The 17219-nt window shown below is 39.8% G+C and overlaps 2 protein-coding genes across 7 annotated transcripts in view; one reads left to right on the forward strand and one right to left on the reverse strand.

The window, feature by feature from the left end:
• Window positions 1-12730, reverse strand: part of LARP4 (La ribonucleoprotein 4) — a 73025-nt gene extending 60295 nt beyond the window's left edge. For 3 of the 6 annotated variants that reach the window (XM_070789126.1, XM_019960588.2, XM_019960585.2), the window contains exon 1: window positions 11104-11262. In XM_070789126.1, coding sequence (XP_070645227.1) covers window positions 11104-11121 — 18 coding nt within the window. In that variant the 5' untranslated portion in view covers window positions 11122-11262. Of the gene's footprint in view, window positions 1-11103; window positions 11263-12709 lie in introns of those variants that run through there. The other 3 variants (XM_070789125.1, XM_019960586.2, XM_019960589.2) reach the window with 3 other exon arrangements.
• Window positions 12731-15246: 2516 nt separating this feature from the next.
• The window catches only part of FAM186A (family with sequence similarity 186 member A), a 77119-nt gene continuing 75146 nt past the window's right edge, over window positions 15247-17219 (forward strand). Inside the window, exon 1 of the mRNA XM_070789128.1 lies at window positions 15247-15553. Coding sequence (XP_070645229.1) covers window positions 15386-15553 — 168 coding nt within the window. The 5' untranslated portion in view covers window positions 15247-15385. The remainder of the gene's footprint in view (window positions 15554-17219) is intronic.

Below are 17219 nucleotides of genomic sequence, written 5' to 3' on the forward strand. Positions count from 1 at the left end.
AACTTCAAAGTCCTATTAGAATAAGCTTAGGGCATTTTATAAAAAATAAAAATGAAAACTGGGAAATTTTCACCCTTCTCACAAGGAAGGATAGTTAGCCTTTATGAAACACTGAATTCATCTTCATAACAACTACATTAAATTTTATCATCTACATTTTGCAGATACAGAAAAACTTTACCTAAATGTAAGGGAGGCCTGGCGTGCTGCAATTCATGGGGTCGCAAAGAGTTGGACACGACTGAGCGACTGATCTGACCTGATCTGAATCCACCCAGGGTTATATAGCTAATAAAGACAGAGCCAGAATGTGAACCTAGGCTGTCCGGAGAGTGCCACTACACCAAGGTGGCTCTTAGCCTCTATACTACAGTGCCTCAGAGAAAACTTTAAGACAAACAGTTACACTAATCAAGGAATACTGCACATCTCCTTACCAAGTCAAACAGTCCCTGGCCCAAAGGCAAGTTAAGAGTGGGTAACAATACAGAAGAAATGGATACAGAAAAAGAGCTACCAGATTAAGAACTAGAGTACTCAGGGCAGAAGTCAATTGAGCTCTGCAATGATCTGTATCTTAGGGCCATGGAATAACTAACTTCCAGTTTGAAAAAAAAGAAAAATGGTAGTCTGCGCAATAAAATTTACCCCTTATAACAAAGCACTTATTCTAACTTGAATTATTTCGTCTGCAAGCTCCACAATGGCAGTGACCTCATCTATGGTTTACTCTTCTCTAGCACCCTGAACAGGAGATCAACAATAAAATTTATATGCTACATGCGAGTTTCTTAAACTGTAGTGCTTGTAAGAATCATCTAGGGATCTTGAGAAAAAGGAAGACTCTGATTCAGCAGTTCAGAGATAGGACAGAGAGTTTGTATTCTAACAAGTCCTGGGTAAAGAAGTTTGCTGAGGCTCACACTTTGAACAGCAAGGGAACTGGACCACCCTAAGTCATATGCCAAGTTGTCAAAAATCAGGATTCACTTATTCCACACCCAGAAGAAAACCTTAAGTTTATTCATCAACAAAGCTATAACTGCTGGTCCTCCACTATCAGAGGAAAAGATAAGTTCCCTAAATTCTCACTACTTTAGTCAGATGACAGATGATGATTGCTTTAAAAAAAAAAAAAAAAAGAGGCTGCCACAGATTACCCGCTTAATTTTTGGAGTCATGGATTGCTCTAATATATAATCAAACAGACTACCTAAAGAAAGTTCTACTGAGGTTAATGTACCACTTTATTGTTAAAGATTAGGAACCCAATTGATAGGTATTTAGCATTTAAATAATCATCAAAATAAAGAAGGCAATGCCAAAGAATGTTCAAACTACCACACAATTGCACTCATCTCACATGCTAGGAAAGTAACGCTCAAAATTCTCCAAGCGAGGCTTTAACAGTATGTAAACCAAAAACTTCCAGATGTTCAAGCTGGATTTAGGAAAGGCAGAGAAACCAAAGATCAAATTGCCAACATCCTCTGGATCATAGAAAAAGCAAGAGAATTCCAGAAAAACATCTACTTCTGCTTCAATGACTACGCTAAAGCCTTTGATTGTGTGGATCACATAAACTGTGGAAAATTCTTCAAGAGATGGGAATACTAGACCACCTTACCTGCCTCCTGAGAAACCTGTATGCAGGTCACGAAGCAACAGTCAGACCCAGACATGGAACAGTGGACTGGTTCCACAGTAGGAAAGGAGTACGTCAATGCGGTACACTCTCACTCTGCTTATATAACTCACATGCAGAGTACATCATGAGAAATGCTGGACTGGATGAAGCACAAGCTGGAATCAAGACTGCTAGGAGAAACACCAATAACCTCAGATAGGCAGATGACACTACTCTTATGGCAGACAGCAAAAAGGAACTAAAGAGCCTCTTGATGAAAGAGAAAGAGGAGAGTGAAAAAGCTGGCTTAAAACTCAACATTCAAAAAATGAAGATCATGGCATCACTTCATGGCAAATAGATAGGGAAACAATGGAAACAATGACAGACTTTATTTTCTTGGACTCCAAAATCACTGCAGATGGTGACTGAAGCCATGAAATTAAAAGACGCTTACTCCTTGGAAGAAAAGCTATGACCAACCTACACAGCATATTAAATAAAGCAGACACATTACTTTGCCAACAAAGGTCCCTCTAGTCAAAGCTATGGGTTTTCCAGTAGTCATATATGGATGTGAGAGTTGGACTATAAAGAAGGCTGAGTGCCAAAGAACTGATGCCTTTGAACTGTGATGCTGGAGAAGACTCTTGAGAGTCCCTTGGACTGCAAGGAGATCAAACCTGTCAATCCTAAAGGAAATCAATCCTGAATATTCATTGGAAGGACTGGTGCTGAAGCTGAAACTCCAATACTTTGGCTACCTGATGTGAAGAGCTGACTCACTAGAAAAGACCCTGGTGCTGGGAAAGATCGAAGGCAGGAGAAAGCAGAGATGACAGAAGACAAGATGATTGGATGGCATCACCAACTCAATGGACATGAATTTGAGCAAACTCCAGGAGATGGCGAAGGACAGGGAAGCCTGGCGTGCTGCAGTCCATGTGTTTGCAAAGAGTCAGACACAACTGAGCAACTGAACCACAACAAAATACCAAGTCATTTTACTTCAAATTGGTCATCTTATAAAGCCAACAGCTAATTATACAAATGAGCTCAAAAAACCCTCAAAACTCAAATATCAAAATAATCCTTTTCAAAAAAGGATAACTTTTAATCTCTAGTGTGTACAGTCAAGTCAGCAAACCATCTGTTATGGAAACCGAAATGAGACTTATCTTTCATAAGTAATATGTGAAAGAAAACTCACAAATTTATTGTGTACCAGACACTCAGTGCTTTACTTTGACTGTCAATCCTCTTAACAACTCTTTGAGATAGAGAATAAGTACGATATTATCTCATACTTTAACATTATCGTGAATTTACAGATAAGGAAACTGAGAAGCATGCGTTAAACAACGTGTACAAGGTCACACTAGAAAGCTGTCTAACTTGAGCAGGCAGCCTGGCCCCAGAATCCATGTTCTTAACCATTCTTTTATGCACTCTTTCATGTAACTGTATCTTATCATTATTACTCAGTCACTGCCCTCCTATTTTTTTCCTTCCTCCAACTCAAAAGAATAGAATAACCCTATTTCCCTTAGCTAGCTCAACTGTAATTCTCAATGCCTTCAACAACAAACTCTTTGATACCAACCTACTACACTATCTTGGCTTTTTAATGATATGGGAGAAAAAACTTGCCAACAAGCACACAGTGAGCCTCTAATCTCTTCTGAAAAAAATTATCATACAAACCAGGACATTTTTGAGAATAAAATGGGACAGCTGTTCCAGAAAACAGGTGTACACTACGACTGTTCAGGTCAAAACGGGAGGTATGGCCAATTTTACTTGTTTTGTAGTTTGTAGCATCCAGTGGTATGAAGATATTGCCCAAATCTACACTACATAAACCCTGGATTACTTCTGACTTTTCCGTCCTGACACAGAAAATACTCTTCTCTTTCCTCAATAATACATAAACCAAACAAAACTTAATTTCACATCCTTGGCTCTCTGCCTATGCTCATACCATACTCCTAGTAATATTCATCTAAAGTATTCCTCTGTCTTTAATTTAGACCCAGTCATGATTAGAGAGAGAGAGAGAGAGAGAGAGAGAGAGAGAGAGATTTTCTAAGCTAAAAATTGGTTCAAATGTCTTGACAAGGCAATAGACCAGACAGGAAGCGTGAGTATGTGATATTCCAATTTCTTTTCCTTACATTTACTTACACTTACACATTAGAAGGGTTTCCCTGATGGTTCAGATAGTAAATAATCTGCCCACAGTGCAGGAGACCTGAGTTCAATCCCTGGGTCAGGAAGATCCCCTGGAGAAGGGAATGGCAACCCAATCCAGTATTCTTGCCTGGAGAATTCCATGGACAGAGGAGCCTGGTGGGCTGCAGTCCACGGGGTCACAAAGAGTTGGACACGACTGAGCGACTAACACACTATACACTGGAAAAAAAATTTTTTTCCCCAAAAGAGCAAATATAAAGTCTCTATTTGCACTTTATCAACTGTATTTATTTAAATATTGCCATAAATATTGCCATAAATATTCTTTAAATAAATGAGTCTGTATTTTAGCAGACTGCAGTCTTCATCCTCATTTTAAAGTTTTCTTTGCCCAATTAATAGTATAACCAAAGTATAAAAGCTTTAAGGTAATTAACTGCTTTGCCTTACCAAGAATCAGAGAAAATTAGTAACAAGCCTAGGATTACATAGAACTCAAAGATATATGTCTCTCTCTCTCTTTTTTTAATATAAAAATATTTATTTTAATTGGAGGCTAATTACAAGATTATAGTGGTTTTGCCATACATTGACATGAATCCGCCACAGGTGTACATGTGTTCCCTATCCTAAATTCCCCTCCCACCTCCCTCCCCATCCCATCCCTCTGGGTCATCCCAGTGCACCAGCCCCAAGCATCCTGTATCATGCATTGAACCTGGACTGGCAATACGTTTCACATATGATATTATACATGTTTCAATGCCATTCTCCCAAACCATCCCACCCTCACCCTCTCCCACAGAGTCCAAAAGACTGTTCTATACATCTGTGTCTCTTTTGCTGTCTTGCATACAGGGTTATTGTTACCATCTTTCTAAATTCCATATATATGCGTTAGTATATTGGTGTTTTTCTTTCTGGCTTACTTCACTCTGTATAATAGGCTCCAGTTTTATCCACCTCATTAGAACTGATTCAAATGTATTCTTTTTAATGGCTGAGTAATACTCCATTAAATCAGTGCTATCACACAGTAGTTTTTGCAATAAACAGTGCTACTATCACATAGTTTTAATAAATTTCCCAAAAATATCAAATATATGAAAGTAAAAATTTCAGTCATTTGGAAGGCCATATCCTGGACAATTTACATAATGACACACTTGCTGTGATGATCAAATGATAATGTCTGTCAAGACTTTACCTAGACTGTATTGCAAACAAGGTTTACTGTATCACATAAACACCATTGCTGCTGCTGCTGCTGCTAAGTCACGTCAGTCGTGTCTGACTCTGTGCGACCCCATAGACCCCAGCCCAGCAGACTCCCCCATCCCTGGGATTCTCCAGGCAAGAACACTGGAGTGGGTTGCCATTTCCTTCTCCAATGCATGAAAGTGTAAAATGAAAGTGAAGCCGCTCAGTCGTGTCCAACCCTCAGCGACCCCATGGACTGCAGCCTTCCAGGCTCCTCCATCCATAGGATTTTCCAGGCAAGAGTACTGGAGTGGGGTGCCATTGCCTTCTCCATAAACACCATTAACACAACCTAAATAGCAGAAGAATCACTCTCAAACTACAGATAGGAAGTTGCTCAAAAAAAGTTGTCACTTGCCTCAGGTCATAGCTAACATTTGATCCCAGGATTCCAAACCAAAACCCTTACAAAAAATCATAGTGCAAAAGTTTACAACAGAAACTGGAAACCTCCCTCAAGAATGAACTTTAAAGAAAACACAATTTAAGCAAAACGCAGAATATAGGAATGATAAATTAAAATGCTATAAGCACTATCAGAGCTAGAGTCATTTTTCATTTCACTTAAGAATACTCGAAGTGGAAATTAAAAAATCTTTTTTAAGACTTCACAATGACAGCTCCATTAGTTTCTCCATTTCCTCTACTTTCTGCTCCTCTGAAATACAGTCACAGACCCCATCTCTAACCACAGGGTCAAAATCTTTTTTTTTAAGCTCCTAGGTATGACGCAGTGATAAAGAATCTGCCTGTCAATGCAGGAGACGCAGGTTCGATCCCTGGGTCAGAATGATCCTCTGGAGGAGGAAATGGCAATCCACTCCAGTATTCCTGCCTGAAGAATTCCACAGACAAGAGGAACCTAGCGGGGTACAGTCCATGGTGTTGCAAAGAGTCAGATACAACGGGCACAACAGACACAACTGCAATTGAGCACACGCGCACACATGCAAAGACCAAAATTATAGATGTGAAACATTCATGTCTAGTACTCAGGATCATTTCCATCAGCTGCAAAGTAATATGGAGCAGAGAGACAGGCTGAACAAATCCAACCAGATAGAAAATAGTTGAATACCAATATTTCTCATTTCTAGTTTTTCACATGTAATTTGAGGCATCTAGAGGCACTTCTACATCTTTATATTCACTTCTGAGCATGCTATTCCACTTTTCACACTATGAAAACAGAAAATAATTTCTACTTCATTTTCAATCCGTTACATCTGAACATATTCCTTTGAAAATGTCTATCCATTTAAAAATTCTGCATCCAGAATTTTCCAATAAATATTCCAAAATCAAATTGTTCAAAAACTTCTCAGCCATTTACTTATTTATTACTTCCTGGCAATCAGTTCACAATTTGTGTAGACATTTTCTTTTTTTCAGTCATTTTTGAAAAAGCATTTTCAGTCGGTGATATGTAAGAACTTTTTATAAATACAAACATATTTAAGCTAACAGGGAAAAACTGAGTACTGCACTGAGGGCAAAAGACACAAAACTATTCATAATTACTGTAATATAAAATATCAATTTTTATTATTAAGGCAAACATGTCACTTATTTCAGATTCTAAGGCTAATCTAAAACTTAAAATGTTATCACCTAAAAAAGCAGAAAAATTTACAAGTCCGATAAGTTATTTTTAAAAATGTGAAAGGGACATCCCCTGGTGGTCCAGTGGTTAAGAATCTGCCTGCCAATATAGGGGACACAGGCTCGACCCCTGGTGCAGAAGATTCCACGTGCTGCGGAGCAACTAAGCCGGTGCGCCACAACTACTGAGCCTGTGAGAGCTGCAGCCCGTGCTCGACAGGAGAAAACACCACAATGAAAGTCCATGCACCGCAACCAGAAAGTAGCCCCCACTCATCACAACTACAGAAAGCCTGCACAGCAATGAAGATCCAGAAATAAATAAATAAAATGCTTTTTAAAATTGTGTAAGATCTGGGGGAAGGGAGAACAGGGATTTACTGCTTAATGTGTACAGAGTTTCAGTCTTGCAAGATGAAGCTTCTGGATAGGGATGGTGGTAGTGGTTGCACAACAATATAAATATTTGAACTGTATATTAAAAATGGCGAAGATGATACATTTTATGTGTACTTTCCATAATTAAAATTATTTTTTAAAAATTATGTGAGAGTATTAAACATCCTTGAGTATTCATTTTTCGGGAAAAACTCAGAGACAGAAATCCAATTAAAACACTGTCAAACAACTAGAGCATACATAATTGGCTGGAAATATTGGAGGGGGGAAATGATCTGAAAAGTGAATAAAACGTTAGCAAACCATAAAAATATGAAAATAACTGAAAAGTGTCTCCTCAGTGCTCAAAAATTAAATAACTCAATAATCACCAGAAGAACACTGCACTTTGCCATTTCAAACTTTTGGAATTTTTGTAACCAAGTATTTTGGTGCACTGGAGAAAGCAATGGCACCCCACTCCAGTACTCTTGCCTGGAAAATCCCATGGATGGAGGAGCCTGGTGGGCTACAGTCCATGGGGTCGCTAAGAGTCGGACACGACTGAGAGACTTCACTTTCACTTTTCACTTTCATGCATTGGAGAAGGAAATGGCAACCCACTCCAGTGTTCTTGCCTGGAGAATCCCAGGGGCGGAGAAGCCTGGTGGGCTGCCGTCTAAAGGGGTCGCCCAGAGTCGGACACAACTGAAGAAACTTAGCAGCAGCAGCAGCATGTTGGAGGACGTTTGACAATTTGGTATATTACCCAAAAGTTTTTACCTCTACCCAAAGACAGACTCCGTATGTGTCTACTTCAGAACAGAGGTGAGATAAAAAACAATAAACTACTGAAGTCTGTATAGCCCTTTGTCTGCAAGATCAAGTTTTTAAAAAGTTACATCTTAAGTATTACTTAAAATAGGATTCCTTGTCTGCCTATAGATTTCTACTGCAGTAAACTGCAATTTGAAGAGGCCATGGCAACCCACTCTAGTATTCTTGCCTGGAGAATCCCTATGGACAGAGGAGCCTGTCAGGCTACAGTTCATAGCATCGCAAACAGCTGGACACGACTGAGCGACTAAGCACAGCACAGCACATACTGCAGTTCAGAGTTCTAACTCCAGCTCTACTCACTGGCTGCATGATCTTGAGCAAGTTTCTTTAATTTTCTGTGACTTAGTTTATCTCTAAAATGGAGATAATAATGCTACCTACCTCACAGGTAGGTTTGAGTTGATGTATATAAATGTATACATGTAGCAAGACTTAAGAGGCCTGACACAGAGTAAGCACAATTTATGTGTACACCACTATTATTCTAGTATTATCATTAATATCCTCTATCCCACTGATTCCAGTTATAAAATAATTAAGCTGGGGTCTCTCCAGAAAAATGCATGCAAATAAAAGATTTTGAACATAACTGCAGAGGACTCATCGATCCTACATTAGAGAACTCCTATTCAAAGCAACTTAGTTTATAGTCAAGTGGTTATTAATCTCCTTGGACCTTTTCAGTAGTCCAATTAACCTATGAATCTCTTCTCAGAATATTTTTAAGTATATGAAATGTGCAGAACCACAAAATAAATTATAGTTACCAAAATATTTTAAAATGTCTATTTTAGTAATAAATGTGCTTCTTCACTAACGAATTAAACAAGACTTTCTTACATTTAACAAGGAGCAACACACATAAATATTTCATGATATCTGCAAAAACTGTAATATGAAAACATTTCTCTCAGTGCATCCATTTGAAATGTCAATAATTTTTAATTTTTTTCAATCCTAGATTTCAATTAGTAGCTAGTGAAAATAAATAGGTAATTATTTTTTTCCCTCAACCAAGTTCTGTGTTTAGGGACCCAGATTAGGAACCCTCGGGTCACTGGAAAGTAAGTGCAAAAGTAAGTTTTGGAATCAGTGACTTGTGTTCTAGAAGTCAGACTTCAGACTTTAGTCCTCACATTATTTACACCTGAATAACCTTGGACATCAAACTTCGGAGCTTTAGTTCCCTCATTTAGAATAATTCCTACATCATGAGGTTACAGGGACTGAATATTTAGTTAACAAAATGCCAAAACGCCAGTGTGTTATATTTTACTGATTTTAATACCATGTAATTAGGCTCAAATATTTAGTGCCATTGTTAATTTTCAGGAAAACTCATTATATGTAAAAACAAAGAAACGAAACAATGACAAAAAACTAAAAGCCAAATACTGATTTACAAAGAAAATGATTAATGGAAATATTAGTTATACATAACATTAAGTGAGTCATGATCTGGCATCAGAATGACCTGTATCTAAATCCCAGCTCCACTATTTTAGGTGTACTAAGTTATTTAACCTCTCACCTCAGTTTTCTCATCTGTAGAACACTGTAATGTTGTTTTAGAAATAAGAGAGGTTCAGCTTAAGCTGTCAATAAATGGAGCTATTATTAACGTTCACGTTTTAACAAAGCCAAAGCGATCAATTTGGAACTCAAAAGTTTGTTTTGGAATTCATCTTGATATAACTGAAACTTCACAGTCTTTTGCCGGGTAAAACACATACACTTAAAACCCGCAGTATTTGCTTGGCATAACATTCCTAATACAAACTGGGGCTGTTTAAAATCATATCTGATTTCTTATTCTGCCCAAGGAAATCAGTGAGGATTAGAAAAACAAAACAGACTCAATAACTTAAAATCTCTTCATGATGTACTTGGAATGTTCCAGTGAATGTATCAATGTTGAAATGTTCTAAAAGGTAGCTGCCTCTTTAATATCCAATTATCAGCTACACAGTCGATTAAAAAACAAAACCGTAGAAGCACGTTATGTTGGAATATTATGGACTAAGATTCCTCCCTTACTCTGAAAGAAACCCGCCACAGACTGGCCCTGGTTCCCGACCCATTCTACAACCTGTAAATTCCTTCTTTCATTGAAAAGATTCTTTTTATGGGCATAGTTAACAAGTGCCAAGTTGCGAGGTTGCAGCTTTGCTGGTGTGACGTTTTCACAATGCTAGAACAATACGATCTGGAATCTACTCAAAGCATTAGCCAGGCAGTCAGCTGATGCTCATTGCACACAAGAGAAAGACAGAAATAAGAGAAACCGAACCTTGTATTTATGTAAAACAGGTATCCGCTACCTTTAAAACTGAAATAGGCCAACAACAGATGTTCCGGTTAAAATAATAGAAGTACTGCAGTCCATAGGGTCGCAAAAAGTCTGACACGACTTTGCGACTGAACAACAAATTGTTAAATAACAATACAAAAAAAAAAAAAAAAAAAGCTTTGCCCGAACTAGGTTTCGCTCGTTCTTGGAATTTTTCCTGTAAAGGGCTCTTATCCGTTCATAAAACCGGTCCCTCATCACGGAGTCGCTGCCTGAGTTAACTTTTACAAAAGGTCAAAGCGGTGCCTTTCAAGGCTTCCAAATCCTACAGGCTTTCTCCTCCGTTCACAGTAACTCGCTTTCCACCCACAGAACGTTCCAGAGACGAGGGATGGGGACCAAACAAAATCTGGTGGGGACTGCTAGAAAGAAGCTTTCAACTTTCTTTCCCGAACACTTAGACGGAATTTCACCTTCCTCCCTCGGCGGCCCCACATGTTGCTCGCCTGCTCCCAGAGGGCCACGCGAGGCCTCGCTTCACCCGGAACGCGCCCACCTGATTACCCTTCTCTCCCCAGACTCCGCCCTCAGTCCCCCCACCCCCAGCTCGCCTCCTTTAGGAGGTCCATATGGGACGCTTTCCCCTTCCTCCGATCCTCACGCCGCACCAGACAAGCCTCGATTCTCCACCTAAGGTTCTTCCCAACCAAGGCACTCGCCCCTCTCACAGCCTCCTAAAGTGCGGCAAGCGCGCAGCGCGGAGCCGCGGGCCTGCACGGCCCAGGTGCTGTGTCAGCCTGTCTGCCGGCTCCGCGCCGTGTACGGCCTGGAAAGTCACATGGCGCTGGGACCGGCCGGCGCCTCCACACTCCAGCTCTCCTCAGAGCACGATGAGGTTCCCAAGTCCACTCACCTCCACGAAGAGCAACATGTCTTCCTCCGCTCGGCCCAATCGTTCTCGCCGACGCGACTCCAACTGGCTTACAGGCCCGAGCCCCAATCGCTAGGATAAGGACACTCGCCTGGCCCCTCCACCCGGCAGCGGACCCGGCTCCTCCCCCGCCGTCAGCCGCTGCGCCCTGACCCGCCCTGTCCCACCTCCCTTGAAACAGCAACTGTTTCCGGCTCTAGAGAACAATTGCTTCCGGGAGAAGAGAAAATCCTCGGCGCGCTCAACTTTTGCACTACCTTTTCCAGCCGCAGTTTGGACTGTACTATTATCTGACATGGGGGTGGGGGGGGTGCAATCTATCAGAGGAATGCACCATTCTGTGCCACGGGGGTGTGGAAAAATTTTACGGGCACATTTTATCTCTGGCCCATTGGAGAGTTACCGTAGTAACTCCGCAGTTTCTCATGGCCCAAGACCTATGCTATGCTATGCTAAGTCACTTCAGTCGTAGCCGAGACTGTGCAAAGTGTACTGAAAAATGCCCGGCCCTACTGAAAAGGCGATGACTCGCAGGAAAAAAAGAGAAGGGGAAAAAAGCAGCAGTAATGGTAAACATATTAACAGCAACCCGTTCACATTAAAGGCCTGGCACTATTCTAACTATTATATGTGAATTAATCTAAACAATTCAACCCAATAATACTGTTAGCCCCATTTTACTGTTGAAGGAGCCCTCTAGGGCTTCCCTTGTAGTTCAGTTGGTAAAGAATCTGCCTGCAGTGCAGGAGACCTGGGTTCAATCCCTGGGTTGGGAAGATCCCCTGGAGAAGGAAATGGCAACCCATTCCAGTATCCTTGCCTGGAAAATCTCATGGACAGAGGAGCCTGGTGGGCTACAGTATGAGGTCGCAAAGAGTCGGGTACGACTGAGCGGCTAACACTGGGAGAGCGGGTTTCCCTAAGACACACATTCAAAGAACTTTGCCCCATGTTCTCTTGAATCAGGTACCCACATCTTTGCTCAGTATGTTATTTGGTAATATTAATACTTAATCTGGATAGCCTCTTCATTGATGTCCTGCCATCAATTCAAATGAAATACAATAAAAAAATTTTTTTAATTAATCTTTATAATTATCTGTGAGGTGATCCCAATTCTTTATCATCTTTAGCCACACTTACTAGGATTTATCCCTCCCTCAACAGTCCCACTTCTATATCTTAACTCAGACATTTGTCGTTTGAAATAATCATGTCTTGATTTTTCAATAAATTTTTTCTACTACATTATTTCAAAAAATCTTCCTAAATTGAAGGTTTCATTTTCACCAAACTGTTATTATATCCCATGTAATCTCCCTTGTGTGTATGCCTGCTAAGTCGCTTCAGTTGTGTTGGCCTCTGTGTGACTCTATGGACCGTATCCCACCAGATTCCTCTGTCCATTGGATTTCCCAGGCAAGAATACTGGAGTTGGTTGCCATTTCTTTCTCCAGGGGATCTTCCCAACACAAGGATTGAATCCTGGTCTCCTGCATTGCAGGCAGATAGGGAAGTCTAAATTCAAGATTACTTCACTTCAATTAAACCAGTTACTTTCCCCCTGAAGTACAAACTCAGCACTCACCTCCAAAGCCATGGCTCAAGGTATCTTCCTTATCTGGAATGCCTTCATTTGTCAATCAACCTTCTCTCTCCATAAGGTTTTCCCAAAGACTCCGTTCCTCACAGATCTCTTCTTCATGTCCCTTGTTTAGCACTTGAATATTATATTCTAACTTAAATTCTTTTTTCTTTTTTTGTTGTTTTTCAGTTTCTTCACGGGTACCCTATCATATATTCTTAACAGTCTAGGATAATGGTAGCCACATAGTCGTATCTCAACAAATGCTCGTCAAATTGAAGAGATTTTTTTTTAATTTGTTTTAAAAAGCCTTCATTGCCAGTTGCTGATGAATTCCATGCTGCATAAAAAGTATGAGGGAGAGAGAAAGCACAATAATACTAAATTAGTTTAGTTGACCAGCATGTAGGCCACTTTGTGAATGCCTACTAGGGTAAGCAATGTAAAGGAATCAAGAGGAATTAAGTTATTAAAGGACCTCATAATTTAATAATATTATCAACAAAGTAATTTAATAGATTAATTGATAATGTCAAGGAATATTGGGTAATGATGGATATTTTAATGAAACCTCACATTTCTAAAAACAAATAATTCTCCTTAATTGTGGCCCTTTCAGAAAACATTATGAACTCCCTTGAATAAATAGACTTAATTGTGACTTATAGGAAAGGAGGGAGTGATATCTCATGGGGAGAGGGAGGAGGGTATAATCTTAACAACAAAAGAAAATGTTCCGGACTCAGAGAAGTTTCCACAAGGAAAGGAGTTTTAATATTTATTTATCTACTTACTTACTTACTTATTTAGTTGCACTTGGTCTTAGTGGAGGCATGCGGACTCCTAGTAGCAGCATGTGGGATCTAGTTCCCTGACCAGGGATCTAACCCGAGCCCCCTGCATTGGGAACACGGAGTCTCAGCCACTGGACCACCAGGGAAGGAATTTTAAACTATAATGAATGTCCAAATATTTTAGACAATTTCCATGGAAGTACTGAAAAAGAGTATGCCAAACGTTAGATAAACCTAAAGTACAGGGACTTCCCTGGTGGTCCAGTGGTTAGGAATCTACCTTCCAATGCAGAGGACACAGGTTCCATCCCTGATTGGAAACAGAATCCCACATGGCACAGGGCAACTAAGCCTGTAGGCTGCAACTATTGAGGCCCGTGTGCACTAGAGCCAGTGCTCTGCAACAAAAATCTGCATGCTGCACAGAAGAGCTAGCACAGCCAAAAAAGGAAAAAAAGAGACCTAAGGTACAGCATCTGGTTTTGAGAAGTTCAACAACTAGTGGATAGAAACAAATAATAGTTACACTTCAATAAGTATTATAATACGAAGTTTACAAGATGATTTGGGACCACAGGGGAGGGATAACTTAGACAACAGGGTCTTAAAGAGAAGGGAAAATATTTATATATTGCTTGATACTTTTAAAAGACAATTACATTATGATCCCCTGTATCCCTTTCTCCAAAGGACTGAAACAAATTGTTTAAATTTACAAGTTTTTCAACAAGCACTCATAAAGTACTCATAGTTCTCATAGAGAAATTGGTATACATCTACAATTTGTATAAAATCTAAAACCTATATAGTTTTACATATGTAGGTTTTACATAGTTTAGGAACACACCTACAGTAAAACTATATAAACATAGACTAGACATAAATACATCAGATTTATGCTTGTTATGGCCCTAAATACATCAGATTTATGCTTGTTATTGCCCTCTAAAAATGGGTAAAGGGGAAGGAAGGAATCTAGAGAGAATAACAAACTTTATCTCTAATGCTTTATTAAAAATATCTGCAGCAAATATGACAAAATGTTAATATCTGTTCATTCTAGGTGATAGGCACACGGCTATTTGTTATATTATTTTCTGTACTTTTTTGTACTTTTTTAAATTAAAAAATAATCTACACCACCAACAAAACCATCTGTCCTTTAATTGTTCCAGTGTCCAAAATATTTTCACCTCCTCTACAAAGGAGCTGCCCAAAGTGATTTTTTCAGTTAGAAAGCAGCCTCTAAGCATACCCTTCAATTTCTCAGCCAACTATGAAACTTCAAAGCCTTCTTCAGTCAGGCTCCTTGAATAAATGAGCCACTAGGCAGTGCAAAGATTGTAATCTTCATCCAAATACTATCTTCCAAGTTACTACAAGTCTAGGAAAAGTTGAGAGGCAGCTGAGGAAGTTGTAATGCAATTATTCCATTACAAGCTTAAACATTCTTAAGCAAAACCTCAGGAAGAGAGAAGAACCAGGAGTTAAAATTGATATACTGGATCCTGAATTCTAACACCTAGATTTTTAAGCTCATTTAAGCAATGCTATATCGTTATTTCTTTTATAGTTCCTGTTGTCTATTCTTTCCTACCCACCCTCCCCCCTTCACCCGCTACCATCACAGCATATAGAATGCCTAATTCTCTGCATACAGTAAGCACTCTTTAAGTGTTTGAGTCAATGATAATGTCACAATGGATCTAATATGACATCACCAGGACCGGAACACCATGGGTAGGATCAGGGTACTCCACAATCTCTGGGAGCAAGAAAAGCCACTTCTAGCTTCCTTGTGGATGGCTTAAAAGCATTTGCCTATATTTTGTAAAAAACGAAGAAATAAAAGAAAATCACTCAACTTTCCAAAACATTTATCAAAATGTCAACTGAGAAAAACGAAAATGAAGCAGAAAAAGAAATTTTCGATTTCACCAAAATGTACAAAGCTGTCCTAGAAAGATCAGAGGTTCCTAATATTGAGATTCCATTTGCAGTTCAGGATGTCATCAGTAGGATTGAGCAAGCACAGCTCCAGCGAGCCAGAGAGGTAAGTAGTAAATGAAAAGTTTTGGATTGCAACTTTCTTTTTAACCTTTCCCTGAGCAGCTACTTTATTTTTTTTTTCAAAGACTCACTTTGTTTTCATAATATTTGACTTAGATAACTTTGATTCCAAATGACAATTTCTTCTGACTGTGGATCAGTCAGTACACTTCAGTTGCTCAGTCATATCCGACTCTGCGACCCCATGAACTGCAGCACGCCAGGCCTACCTGTGCATCACCAACTCCCGGAGTTTACCCAAACTCATGTCCATCGAGTTGGTGATGCCATCCAACCATCTCATCCTCTGTCATCCCCTTCTCCTCCTGCTCTCAATCTTTCCCAGCATCAGGGTCTTTTCAATTGAGTCAGTTCTTCACATCAGGTGGCTAAAGTATTGGAGTTTCAGCTTCAGCATCAGTCCTTTCCAGTGAACACCCAGGACTGATTTCCTTTAGGATGGACTGGTTGGATCTCCTTGCAGTCCAAGGGACTCTCAAGAGTCTTCTCCAACACCACAGTTCAAAAGCATCAATTCTTCGGTGCTCAGCTTTCTTTATAGTCCAACTCTCACATCTATACATAACTACTGGAAAAGACATAGCCTTAACTGGACAGACCATTGTTGACAAAGTAATGTCTCTGCTTTTGAATATGCTATCTAGGTTGGTCATAACTTTTCTTCCAAGGAGTAAGCCTCTTTTAATTTCATGGCTGCAATCATCATCTGCAGTGATTTTGGAGCCCCAAAAAATAAAGTCTGTCACTGTTTCCACTGCTTCCTCATCTAATTGCCATGAAGTAATGGGACTGGATGCCATGATCTTTGTTTCCTTAATATTGAGCTTTAAGCCAACTTTTTCACTCTCCTCTTTCACTTTCATCAAGAGGTTCTTTAGTTCTTCTTCACTTTCTGCCGTAAGGGTGGTGTCATCTGCATATCTGAGGTTATTGATATTTCTCCTGGCAGTTGATTCCAGCTTGTGCTTCCTCCAGCCCAGCATTTCTCATGATGTATTCTGCACAGAAGTTAAATAAGCAGGGTGACAATTATACAGCCTTGACATACTCCTTTTCCTGTTTGGAACCAGTCTGTTGTTCCATGTCCAGTTCTCACTGTTGCTTCCTGATCTGCACACAGGTTTCTCAGGAGGCAGGTCAGGTGGTCTGGTATTCCCATCTCTTGAAGAATTTTCCGCAGTTTATTGTGATCCAAACAGTCAAAGGCTTTGGCTTAGTCAATAAAGCAGAAATAGATCTTTTTCTGGAATTCTCTTGCTTTTTTGATGGTCCAGTGGATGTTGGCAATTTGATCTCTGGTTCCTCTGCCTTTTTCTAAAACCAGCTTGAACATCTGGAAGTTCATGGTTCACATATTGCTGAAGCCTGGCTTGGAGAATTTGGAGCATTACTTTACTAGCATGTGAGATGAGTGCAATTGTGCGGTAGTTTGAGCATTCTTTGGCATTGCCTTTCTTTGGGATTGGAACGAAAACTGACCTTTTCCAGTCCTGTGGCCACTGCTGAGTTTTCCAAATTTGCTGACATATTGAGTGCAGTGCTTTCATAGCATCATCTTTTAGGATTTGAAATAGCTCATCTGGAATTCCATCACCTCCACTAGCTTTGTTCATAGTGATACTGCCTAAGGCCCACTTGACTTCACATTC

This window comes from Bos indicus, chromosome 5, assembly GCF_029378745.1.
Source record: "Bos indicus isolate NIAB-ARS_2022 breed Sahiwal x Tharparkar chromosome 5, NIAB-ARS_B.indTharparkar_mat_pri_1.0, whole genome shotgun sequence".
Taxonomy (NCBI): domain Eukaryota; kingdom Metazoa; phylum Chordata; class Mammalia; order Artiodactyla; family Bovidae; genus Bos; species Bos indicus.